The sequence below is a fragment of the Oreochromis niloticus genome, linkage group LG7 (genome assembly GCF_001858045.2).
Source record: "Oreochromis niloticus isolate F11D_XX linkage group LG7, O_niloticus_UMD_NMBU, whole genome shotgun sequence".
Classification (NCBI taxonomy): Eukaryota; Metazoa; Chordata; class Actinopteri; order Cichliformes; family Cichlidae; genus Oreochromis; species Oreochromis niloticus.
The window spans coordinates 39,998,064-40,011,558 of NC_031972.2; the positions used below are offsets into that span (position 1 = coordinate 39,998,064).

Below are 13,495 nucleotides of genomic sequence, written 5' to 3' on the forward strand. Positions count from 1 at the left end.
AATGGGCCACAACGGTTTGGTTTGAACATTTGGTTGATAAATGTTTTTTTTTTTTCACAGTCACATTTTAGGTTTTATGAAGCTTAGAGTTCATCTTTACCTGAAAAAATTTGCTCTTCTATTGCTTCAGTCTTTGTTTGTGCATGTAAATAAAAGAGTAGGCATTTTATTTTCCTTTTTCATATCATGTTGCAACAGGACATAAGCTTTTAACAGTACCCAGCGAGTTAAGAGCTGCTCCTACAATACAAGTATTGTGCTGCTTTGGCAGTTTCAGAGAAACTTTGGAGGATTCATAGTACTATACCTCAGTACTAACTTGAGATCTGCTGTAAAAACGTCACTGCCCACAGGGCACACTGCCATCTCAAATTAAACCTTTCCTTCCTGAATCTCCCCTCCAAGGTTGGTGAATAATGAGTCAGTGTCCATTGTCCAGTGGTTACTGTGCATTGAGGCTGGGCCTCTAGTTCCTGGTTTACAGGACTGGTTCCTTTCGAGTAAGTGATAAAACAATTTAAAAAAATAACAAAATACGCAGGCTCTACTGCAGTAGGCTGCTTGTAAGCACAGCACCATGGTTAACAAATTGTGTACAGTATTGTGCAAAGGTCTTGAGCCAGCATTTATTTCTTTATCTTTTGCTGCGACAATGAGAAATAGGAGCCGCGATTTATTGAAACATGTTAAAACATAAATGGGAATTCATTATATAAGGCAAAAACAGAGTTTGTACACACGAACTAAACTTGGAGTCAATAATTTATGTCTTCTGAAGTCTCTTAGGTAGCTTTCTGTAATCTCTTCGGGAATAGTTCTCCAGGCTTTGTGAATGACATCCAAAGCTCTGGATGTTGTCTGCCTTTTGTTCCATTTTCTGTGATTATGATCCCACACTCCTTCAGTAATGTCCAGGCTCTGGGAAAGCCAATCCATGACTGACAGTGTTCCATTGTGTTTCTTTCAGTTATGTTTTATTGCATTGTGGGATCATTGTCATGCAGAACAAAGAAGTCTTTTCCAATCACACACTTTCCAGATGGTATTGCACCGTTGTTTCTAAATCTAAACATATTTTTCTGTGTTCATAATTACATCAATATTGATAAGATCTCCAGCACTACTGGCTGAAATGTAGCAACAAACCAGACTCGCTGTGAACTCACTGTTGTACCTCTCTGCTGACTTTGTCAGTGCACATTAATGAAGATTTGACCTAACATTTCAAATTGAGATTCATCACTTCATTATAACACAGAAGCAACTTGTTCTGATCCTTGACTAACGAGACACCTCTCTACATTCAACATGCTCATCGTGTCATATTGAACTGCTCATAAATCCTTCCACAAGAAGAGCTGAACATATTCAAATCAGATGTCAATATATCTGTTTTCTTCAAGAACATTGCATTGCTTCTATAATCTTGGCAGCACTGCACTCTTCATATCATCAGCAGTCAAGGACTCAGCAAAGGCCAGAGAGTGAGATTCTATTTAACCGGGAACTCTTCAGTGTTGTTTGTAGTCTGTTATGCCACTGATTGTAGGTGACTTAAATGCCAGGATCAATGGAAACATCTCATACCATCATGAAACAAACTACCAACATACTTTTCAACCAATCAGAATAAGATTGTTCTGGTTGGCAAAGCATCCTGTTCATCATATGAACAACAACTACACACTTTACAAGCCGTACTTGACTATACAAGTGTCAAGTCAAAGTTTAAATGACTAATAGTGTGACAATGTCTATGTTGCTAATCTCTCTATGTGTAGCAACATAAAGTGCTAGACTTTATTTTGTTTTTAATTTTTATATGATTGTAGTAATAGTATCAGAAGATTGAGAAGTAGTTATAAGGCAGTTTCAATTTTCAAATAAGCCAGTTGAACCTTTGCATTGCAAGAATTGCATAACTCCTAAGTAGCCAACCACATAAACCTCCTGCCCTCCCAAATCAGTGCTAAATTCAACAATCAATATTCTGTAAACAAGACTCACAATTATGACCAGAACACTTCAGCATCTTGTGTACGGCCTCAAGTCTAAAGTTGGGATGATTCTCTCTCTCCTCATGTATGCATCTCCCCCATTTAAATGTAAAAACTCCATATTGAAAATACCAACACCTTTAAAGCTTGTAACAGTGTTGTTAGCAAACATTAAGTTTACAATAACAGAGAAAACCACAACAAAGAGACAACCCATTATGAACAAGCACTTGGCGACGGTGGAAACGAAAAACTCCCTTTGAACAGGAAGAAACCTCCAGCAGAACCAGGCTCACAGAGGGCCAGCCATCTGCTGCTGTAAGTATATATTGAAGATTCATGAGTCACTATGCATTTGTGTACGTCTGTGTCCAGGATGATGACTTGGAGACTGACCTGAACAAACTTCGTCTTCCTCCTGACCCTGACAGACCTAAAGAGCTGCTTACACAGTACAGCTGCTTTTGTCCTGAACTGTCACATGATTTCCAGGTATGCACCTCTCCTCTCGCTCTCTGTCTTGTGTTTGTGTGTGTGTGTGCATTTGTTTGTATGAATGAATTAACCCCAGCAATCCTAGGATTATATAAAATAAGGTATGGAAATGTGTGTTTTGTTGATTGTTGTTGTAGCAATGCTTCTTGGCAATAAATCTCATACCCTTGGAAAGTCTGTTTATTTCCCCTTAAATGATGCCACATTTATAAGGAAAATTCCTTTGTGGGTTGAGCAGCAGAACTGAGTATGCGGGTTGTGTCCATGAAAAACCTGACAGATCTTCTCTGCCGATGCCAAACGAACTATTCTGCTACCGACTCTTATTTTGAGCTTCTGGTGCCAGGTGCTGACAAGTCCTGGAGACAATCTCATTGCAGAGAGATATTGATACGAGATGTGCAACCAGTGGCAATATCTCCACAGTCTGGGAGCAAACTCTTAGATGATAATGCTCGCCCCCACAGAGAGCGGTTTGTCAGAGACTACCTGCAGAATTTGGGAGTGGAGAGGACGGGATGCCCTGCCTACAGTCCTGACTTCAACCCCACTTAACACTTGTTGGATCAGCTTGGACATGCTGTTCGTGCCAGAGTGACCAATACTATCACACCGGCTGACTTGCAACAAATGCTGGTTGAAGAATAGCATGCCATCCAATAACAGTGACCAAGCTGGTGACCAGCATGAGGGAGCAGCAGGCTGTTGTGGCTGTGCATGGTCCTTCTACATGCTACTGAGGCCCCTGTTCGTTAAATGAATAAATTTTTAAATTCCCAAAATGCGTTGTTTCTTTGGACTTCAATCATCCAATTCAATAAACAACATTAAACAAAGTAGTAGAATAAGCTGTTTGGCATTGGCAACAACGATTCAGCAAGTTTCTCAAGCACCATTTAAGGTGAAATAAACAGACTTTCCAACATTATAATATTCATTGCCAAGAAACATTGTTACAAAGAAATAAATGACCAAAGACAAACTTACTTACTTTTTGTGCTAAGTTTATTTTTTTTAAAACAGGAAAAAGATGTTGGTTTCATGTTTAATTTAATAAAATTAATACGTGTGGTGTATTTTTTTTGTCACTGCCGACATTTTTCTGTATGAAGCCAAACCCTGGTCTAGATTAACTCCAAACACAACCATAAAACTGATAAGTTACTAAGTAATTAAGTAGAAAGTAAGAAAATGGTACAGATCGATGCAAAAACTGTGATATTTTCTTAACCACTTGTCCAATTCAGGAATGCAGGGATCCTGTGCCAACTGTCTACAGATCACCAGTCCATCACAGGGCCATATCATGACCTGGCTCATAAACCACAACATAAAATGGAGACTGAAACCACAACTTTATTTAAGCTGAAAAATGACAGAAAAAAGGAAACAATAAGGAGAGCACAACAAGGTCCACCCTTTGTCAAGTACAGACAATTAGCAATTAAACCCAGTCAACTTGCAGTGCCACTTTAAAGGCAGGTAGGGCTTGCAGAGGGGTGTAACACCTCCCCCCAGGAACTCAAAATGAATTTAGAAAAATCACCCCTGGAGTCTTTTCTAGTTGTTCTAGTTGTTAACCTATAAGACAAAATGGGGAAAGGTGGAATTTGTGGCTTCATTTGTGGCTCGCAGCAGCCACAAATGAAGTTACTCCAGTCAGTGGACACCTACAGCCAAGACACAGAGGCAGAATATCACTCCTGCCTAAGACCAATTTAAAGTCACCAATGAACCTTCTTTGAGTGGCCAGTTCGACTAGAAAAGCACTATATAAATGCTCTTACCGGCAGCTGATGTCACCGTGACGTCACCACACAATGTCTTTGTCGAGTGACAACAATATTGTCTGCAATATTTAACAACTACATGTATTTTCAGGTTTTAAACTCAGTTTACCTGTATATATGTATAGTATGATCTATGTGTACAGCAAACAACGTGATGTCTAGAAATGTCATCTCATCACCCTCAGTGTGGAAGTAGGAGGCTAATAGATAGACTCTTGTTTACTTATTATGATTTCAACATATTTTTTTTCCACTTTTGCAGACTTTATCCACATAATTTCCTTTATATCAAAGCCTTGTAATGCCACATAGCCAGGTAACAGTTTGTTCAAAAGGCTCTCTATTATGTATTTGCTAGTTCCACACTCACCTCACCTTGGAAATAAATGATGCAGCACTGAATCTGTAACTGAACATCACTCATGTTTCAAAACACCAAGTGGCCTCCAAGGTATGTTTGTACATAGGCTACCACTCGGTCAGATGTCAGAAATGGCCTGTGTGACTGGGTTAGCTCACAACTGCCCACATGTTTACACAAAGCCTCTTCAGAAAAAATCAAGCATCTTTTGTGAGGTCTTGCAATGTGCAGTTGGTGTTTTGCCAGAGTAAGACGTGACTATAAAGGAATATCTGTGTTTTTCAGGAGCTGGATCTGAGTTCAGAGACAGGGGATAGTTCAACAGCATCATCATCAGATGATGATGAGGTAGTGCTGCTTGACAAGGACAGGGCAAAGACTACTGCAGGTCGAGATTCCTCCACCTCCTCTGATGGTTCTTACTCAGAGATGGAAATATCCAGAAGAGACATGCCAGGTCAGAGCCAGCTTCAACACACAACATATAAAAGCAACACTGGCCCAAAAGTAGGGTCTCTACTTTACGAAAAGTTGGATTGAGATTTCTGTTGTGTTTTTGTGCTATGTAAAAAATTGAATTGAACTGAAAACCATGATCAATTACAAAAACATAGCTCTGGATAATGACATCAGCCCACAGAGAAAATGATGCATATTTCCAGCTTATGCTTCTTCTACTCACAAACAGAAGCAGAATCAGTAGCGCTCTTTACCATCTACTTTTAAGAGCAAAATCCTTGATATATTTGAACGTTTATAACAATGTTTTTAACACAGCTTGTTAATGTTAACCTTTATTTAACCAGGAAAAAACCTTTGAGATTAAAAATCTCTTTTACAAGAGTGTCCTGGCCAAGGACAGCATGCGATAAGTTATATACATTTATAGCACCTAAACATGCAAAGTTGGCAGTTCAGTACAGTCAAAGGGTAAAAAACACAGCAAAGAAACCTTCTGATGAGGTTTTAACAACCTCATCAGAAATATTAAAGCAACTTATTTACACAGAATTCAATTTTCTACAGTGGAACATGCTGTGCACCAGCCCTACAAGCATTGACAGCAGCCCGCTCATTCATTTGGTCAATAATATATATGACACATTACTACTATAAAATTCATTCTTTATTATTGTTAGTTGTTGACAGATTTTTTAAAATCAGTTTTTAATGATTAAATTATTGCATTTAATTAAAAGTTTAAAAGTTGACATTCATGAAATACTGAATCGACTCTAAAACTAAAGAAAAACGTCTGCTTGAAGACCTCACAGCTAGTGAACTGAGTTAGTAACCTGATTACTGTTGATTACTGACCATGCCTTAAGCTAATAAATTCTAAGTTTACAATTCTGCCAGCAACTAATTACTGGTAAAATATCTGCAAAATAACACATTATTGTCTTTTTCACTCAATCATGAATCTATTTTGTTTCTTTTGCAAGAAATATTGCACATTTCTCTCATTAATTCCACTGATTTTTATTTGCTCTGCCAAAGTAAACAATACGTGGGACCTCTTCTCAGAATTACAAGTTCATTTCTCAAAAACTCTTTCACATCACTGCATTAGCTCATTTGTTCTGTAGGAATTTAAAAACTCAATGGATTATTTTCCCTTTCTCACTCTTCAGCTGCTGCCCATTTAGAAACGTGTGATTTCCACAATCACAGCAGCATCCTGGGCACAAGCCCTGGGTTCAGGACCATGGTTAGGGGGGCAATGTAAGCTCAAAGTCTTCATGCTAACTGCATGTACTGCATGGACTAAGCTTCTGTCAAGCTGTGATAACTGAAATGTAAATTATCCTGACGATGCAAAACAAACTGTCAAAAACTTAAATCTACTGCTTGTCAAACTGACAAGAGGCATGAGGCAGATTCAAGGCCAGAACTCTGGCATTTATTGACATGATGCACGAATCCAAGTCGCCTAATTCATCCATTCACACCTTCATTTTTTCTACGGAAGTGCTTTCTATTTAACATTCACATACTCTAATGGAATTGCAACTTGAGCAGCTTGGGGTTAGTATCTTGCGCGTGGATATTTGGGATGCAGACTGGAGCAGACAGGGAACAACCTTCCAATTAGTAGAGGATCTGCTTTTACCTCATGGGCTACATCATTATTCTTCTTCCAGCAGTACTACCACCCTAGTCCCGTCAGCCTAACTTTTATTTGGTTTGGTTTTGTTTGGTTTCTGGTGTTCGGCGACTAACTCCGTGTGCATCACTGGAAGAATTTAAATCTTTCTGACTTTGCTGTTGGTTTTGATTTATCATCTTAGGAGTCTGACCTCATTCCTTTTTAATTTTAGGGGAGAAGCCTCCCCATGTCAGAGAGAAGATGAGCAAGATAATGAAGGAGATGGAACAGAAGAATTTTATCATCATACCATAATAGACAGGTTACTGGAGCGGCACGGAGCTGGTATTCCCCACCATGATCCCAAGCTGTATTGTGCCGTAGCTTCCAAAACCAAATCCATTCCAGAGTTTAGCATCCTGGCCTTTCCTGATTTCTGGGGTCATCTTCCACCACCAGGACATCAACCCATGGCCCCACGCAAACCCAACATACAGAGGTATTAGATACATGCAATAATAATGTAGTTCGTGTAACAGGTACGTAGAAAGTTAGACCTCTAAACATTTTTATACTGAAAAGACTGGAGAGAGTTCACTGCAGATGGCTACATGTTTACCACTAACTGTATTCCTAATATGGTATGTTCTAACAGGTACTCATGTTGAAAGTGTAGTACTACACTATATGATTATATGGCAATATGAGATTAATATAAGGCACAGTATTAAAGCACTTCAGGTGATATCATTCTAACAAAATATGGGAACCTGGTTAATATCATTTTGATATCAGTTTAAGGGGCCAACATGGCAGCTAAACTTATTAATATTTCTTTTATTATTTCTCTTTTTATTATTATTATATTTAGTATTTTTCATGTTTTTATCACCTGATGATGTTGACTTTTTTGCTTATTGTCATTTATTTGAAGGTAAGATTGGTACCTTTCATTTTGCAATATTTCTAAAGTCAAGTTTTACAAGTCTGCTAGTGGTTTTTCTTCACATTGCACTAATCGTAGGCCTACTGCTCAGAGTGAAGTCCATAATCCCAGAAAAGCAGCAAAAGAGAAAACAGGGTTTTAGTACTGGATAACAGCAAACTATTAGCATGTAACATAATAACACCTGGTGTAATGATGTGAAACACCTATGTCCAATCACAGAAAGAGGTGGCAGCAGGGGAAATTTTGGATTGCTTTTGTATTTTTTTTTTTTTGCTTTTGTATTTGATTAGCTTTACCCATTATACCATCACAGCTGGTGACACTAACAGACTGAATAAACTGACCAAAAACCTTTGTAAGAAGAAAAGAACAGATGACTTACTGAGACTGATTTGATGTTACAGCCTAAAGAGGAAGTATAGCGATCACAGCAATAGGTATATAAGTATTTAAGCAATAAGTATTTAATAGTGACTGAGATATTTACTGCTGCTGTAAATATAAAGGCTAGGTTTTTTAAACATATTTCAAGGACTGTAATTCGAATATTTGATGCTTGACTATGCTTGTGTGTTTATTAGACAGAAAGTGTTTGAAGATATTCAGCGTTTTCTGAAAACTGATGACATCATTAACCATGTTGTCTTTGACCTCGAAGATAGCAAGTAAGTTACCCTCCCCTCACCCCCTGCTCCCCATCTCCATTCTTTCTTTAATTGGTTGTTTTCCCGGGACGGACCTTGGTTGACGATTTGAGCTTGAAAGATTAAAACCTTGAACCTTAAATCAACATGTAGACGTGTGTTTCTGAGCTGATTAAAAGCTGTTGTGGTCCTCACAGCACAGCCTCTGCAAACCCTATGATTTTATTGAATATGAAGGTTTGTCGAACCATAAACATCCTCAGCAGTAATACTGATCAATGTAATGCTGATGGGGAGCATTTTTCAGGAAAATAAATACTTCTATTTTTGGTACTTGTAAATGTTAAATTTGACAGTAATACAGTTTTATGTGTTGTTTTATAGTATTTGTTGCTTTTGTTCTAAGAGAATTCCTTCACCACTCATAAGAGAGTGTGAGTGATGTTTGAATCTAGTACAATTTGTCTTGGGAAAGACTAAAATAAACTTTATTTTTATCTGTGCATCAAGCCATTTTCAAGCCACCCTGATTCAATTCAGGGTCAGGAGAAGGAGGAAGGCGGGGTACAAGCTTGGTAAGGTTGTCAGTCTGTTGCAGGTCTAGAAAAGGCAACCATTAATTTTATTTTAATTTAATTTTTTTTTGGAGGGGGTGTGACATAGTCTCTGCTTGCTTTTTTGTAAAAATCACAGCAAGCGACAGACAGATAGATATGTGTGTGTTCAAATAGGAACAGGGTGGTGTGTGTCCTAAAGACCGTCTGTGTCTCTCTTTGTTTCTCCGTCTGTCAGTCTTCAGTTTCAGTCTGATTCTTTGAGGTTTTTTTCCAAGTTTGAATCTGGGAATCTGAGAAAGGCTGTTCAGGTCCGCAGGTATGTTGAGACACACACACACACACACACACACACACACACACACACACACACACACACACACACACACAATTACCACAAGGTCAATAAGTAAGTTTAGGAGACCTCAGCTTATATTTCATTATTACTAATTATTGAGAAAATAAATCATAGTTAACTTTTAATGCAGATGCAGCACAAAACAACAGTGTCCTCTCTTCTCTTCTAGATATGAATATGACCTCATATTGAATCCAGATGTTAACTCTTCCCAGCATACCCAGTGGTTTTACTTTGAAGTTAGTAACATGACAGCCGATGTCCCATACCGTTTTAATGTCATCAACTGTGAGAAGAGCAACAGCCAGTTCAACTATGGTGAGGTGGTTTTTGTGCGTGTGTGTTCCCTCATTTATAAACTTCATTTGTCACTATTATCATTATTGCTTTATACACAAATCAGTGATGCGACATGGTACTTATTTACTCTCCAAAGAGGCGCACAGGTGTTTGTGGAGAAAATACACACTCTGTGGCATCATTTCATTTCATGTGTGACAACAAAACAAATGTGCATTTAACCATGACTGCAACTTTCCACACTGCATGATTATGCAACCATGAAGCTGAAACATGCTGGAGAGAGAGTCATTCACAATCACAACTGATTTAGTATCACCATTTTACCCAGTGTGCATGTTCTTAAACTGTGGGAGGAAGCTGGAACACTGAGGGAGAACCCATGGGGAGATCATGAAACTATACACTAAAAGTCACCCACTGACCAGTGAATTTGAACCCAGGAACTTCTTGATGTGAGCAGGCAGTGCTAACCGCTGGACCACTGTGTCACACTAGAAAGGGCCCATTAGATAAAAACACTAATCAGAATATTCCATACACAGCAATTACAGAATGAAACAACAGGTTTGGTTTACTAGTCTGTCCCCACAGAGGCTTTTGACCTAGCTGTTTTTTGTTGTTGTTTTTTTTTTTTTTTGCATTAGCAAAAATGCAAAAAGATCAGAGAGATGTTTACAGCAGTTATCAGTTTTCTCTGTTACACTGGTTTTTGTGCATCAGGTTCAGTGTGTGACATGGACTAATTTATTGGTACCCTTACACAATTTGAAAAAATAACACCCCCCCCCACACACACAATACACAATTGACAAAACTGTGTATTGTGTTGGTTTACTCTATCAGATACTAAAGGCATGCATCTGTAAAAAGAGTTCACCTTCCATGTGAAATATGCTGCTTCCTCCAGTGGGTGCTCATCAGATGATAAAAGTAAAAAGCCATAAATATATAACAGTAAAACTTAACACTGATGCGAATGAGAAAAGAGATCAATGCTGCAGAAAGTCATTAATCTTGGGATTAACACACAAATAATAAAAATAAAGATTTGAAAATGCAGTGAATGATTTTGTTTCTGAGTGAACTCTCCTGGCTGCTGTTTGTTTTTTAAGTTGACAGATGCACATTAGAGCTGTGAAAACATTAAAGCATGGAAACATTAATGCTTCCTGTCCCACAGCCTGATAAATCAGATCACAGTGAGAATATTGTGATTGGTTAAACAGGTATTCTTGCTGTGTGTTCTGTGTTTCCAGCATAATCAAAGACTCAGCAGCAGATTAGAATCAAGTATAAAAGCATTTATAAATTTTCTGCAACACAAAATGAACACACTGTCATTCCCGTGACAGTGCAGTACATGGTTTATACTCCTGTGACTTTACAGCTGGGTTTCATTATTGCTGGTAAGGTACAGCTTAGCAAGTTGCATGTAAAATGTGAAAATGTGGCAAATTTTAAGTGGTTTGATTTCACCTTTACAGGTTTCTTTTTAATTGGTAGTAGAGCAGTGGCTGAGCCTAAGGTTATATTTCAGCAAACAATTACAATATCCAGAGGTTCACACTGAACTGAGAATAAAGTTTGGAAAGATAAATTAAAATAGCCTAAAACTTACGGAGTCTCTGTAGAGGATGTGACATCAAAGACTGTAGCTTTCTGCTCCAATACACCACCATACATACATACATACATATTTCATATTTGCTTGTGTGTGTGTGTGTACTGCAGGAATGCAGCCGGTCCTGTACTCAGTAAAAGAAGCCCTGGAAGGTAGACCACACTGGATCCGAACTGGAACGGAAATTTGTTATTTCAGGTATGAAAACATTTTAAATTTTTTTCATTAATTAGAGAGATGTTGAAAATCCAAGTGTTGGAGAGTAGCTTTAGCAGGCGGCTGAAGGCAGGTCAGACCTTGAAAAACATTTAATAAGGGGCAAAAAGACACACGGGTTTGAAACTTGTGTAAATTAGTCATAGCTCAAGCACAGAACTGTGTGTGTGATTCTCCAAGAGAGACTTCAAATGTAGAAGTTCATTAATTAAAACCCCCACTGAGACTAACTCTGAATGACAGCTGATTTCTGCTGTTTAAAACAGATGTTGGCAGTAGCAATCACCAGAGACCTATCCATCCAAACAGACAACCATTCACTCTCAATCTAGAAGCAGCAATTAACCTACCATGCAGGTCTTTGGGACCAAGACAGAGTGCCCAGAGCAAAGATGTAAACTCTGCACAGAAAGGCCCAAGACTGGATTCAAACACAGGATCTTTTTGCTTTGACACAGCAGTCCCAACCGCTGCACCATTGTACAGTTTTACTTGGAAGCAGCAGTCTTTCCAAAATCCATTCATTACATTTATCTTGTCATGTTAAAAATCCAAAATAACGCCACATGTTTTCTTTAAACACAGAAGAATTTCTCTCATACCTCCATCTCTGTTTTACAAGCTTCAGTCACACTGACCTCACTAGAAAAACAGTCAATAGCTCCATCTGGTGGACTGGAGAAAAACATGATATTTTTGTATGTGTACTACAGCATTACCTCACAAAATACTATTCTATGTTGTATCAATTTCCCTAATTTAGATAGTCTACATATAACAAAACATTTTTTTTTCTCAATTTTCTCCAACAGAAACAACTTTTGTCCAGCACAGGGCAGAAGGAGAACTACCTTTTACACCCTGACCTTTACCATCACCTTCAAACACAGTGAGGATGTCTGCTACCTGGCCTACCATTATCCCTACACATACTCTGCTCTGATGGTATTTTTTAATTTTTCCTTTTCATATAATAATCCTGTTTATTTACTTTGGTCAGAGTTTAAACTTAATGTTTTTGTAGAATGTTTATAACCCAATCACAAGTAAAGTTGTGAAGCTGTGTAAAAATGTAAACAAACTATGATGAGTTGCAAACCATACAAGTCTCAGTTAAATAATACAGTATAATTCACACTTCTATATACTAGCATATGTAAAAGTGTGACATATATAGTGTAAAAAAACAAGAATCTAATTAAGTTCATGAAAATTAAATCATAAAAGTGACATGTTATAGTCATTACACAAAGAAATATTTCAACACTTTTTTTTGTTTGATTGTTTGATTTTGATGATTATAGCATATCACTCACATCACTCAAAGTAAAGCCTGAATATCCATCCAAGTCTGTCACCTGATGGACTCTTGTAGTGCCTTAAGATCTCCTACAATGATTTGATAAAACAGAGGACCAAAGCAGCACCAAACCTTAAATCACCTTAAACTGCAGAAACGTCACACTGGGCTTCAAACCTTTTGGATCCTGTGTCTGTCCATGCTTCCTCCAGACTCTAGGGCCTTGATTTCTAAATGAAATGCATGTTTTACTTTCATCTGAAAAGACAACAGTCGAGTCGTTTCTCTGGCTCGAAAGATTTTCTTGATATTGTGACATTTGCTGTCCCTGTCCAGAAGATTTCTGTTCATGGTGGCTCTTGATACTCTCACACCAGCTTCAGTCCACTTCTCGGGAAGCTCTTTAATAGACAGTTCAAGGCTGCAGTCATCCCTGTTGCTTGTGCATCCTTTCACAGCACACTTTCCCCCTCCAGTCAACCTTTGGCCAATAAGCTTTAAAATGCCAGTCTTTTCAATAGTAGCTCACCTTTCTTGTGGAACCTGAACAATATGGCAATATTTTATATTACAAAGACAGATATGATGGCTACTAAGAACTGTTTTATTGCCAGAAAAATCTTTGTCTCTTGTTTTCTTTATATTTTAGATCATGCGTTGCCATCTCAGATGTCACAAGCAGGCTAGTCAATACAAAATCTCTTCTTTCAGCTGCTCCCTTTAGGGGTCACCACAGCAGATCATCTGCCCCCATCTCATCCTATCATAGTATCCTTCTCTGTCAGATCAACCCTCTGCATATTCTTCCCTACATCCAT

The 13,495-nt window shown here is 38.2% G+C and overlaps 1 protein-coding gene across 1 annotated transcript in view; it reads left to right on the plus strand.

Moving 5' to 3' along the window:
- Positions 1–13,495, plus strand: part of agbl1 (AGBL carboxypeptidase 1) — a 68,104-nt gene that overhangs the window by 38,620 nt on the left and 15,989 nt on the right. Inside the window, 9 exon segments of the mRNA XM_013273773.3 lie at positions 2,373–2,489; positions 4,929–5,100; positions 6,278–6,368; positions 6,965–7,231; positions 8,263–8,346; positions 9,118–9,198; positions 9,407–9,555; positions 11,272–11,359; positions 12,190–12,322. Coding sequence (XP_013129227.2) covers positions 2,373–2,489; positions 4,929–5,100; positions 6,278–6,368; positions 6,965–7,231; positions 8,263–8,346; positions 9,118–9,198; positions 9,407–9,555; positions 11,272–11,359; positions 12,190–12,322 — 1,182 coding nt within the window.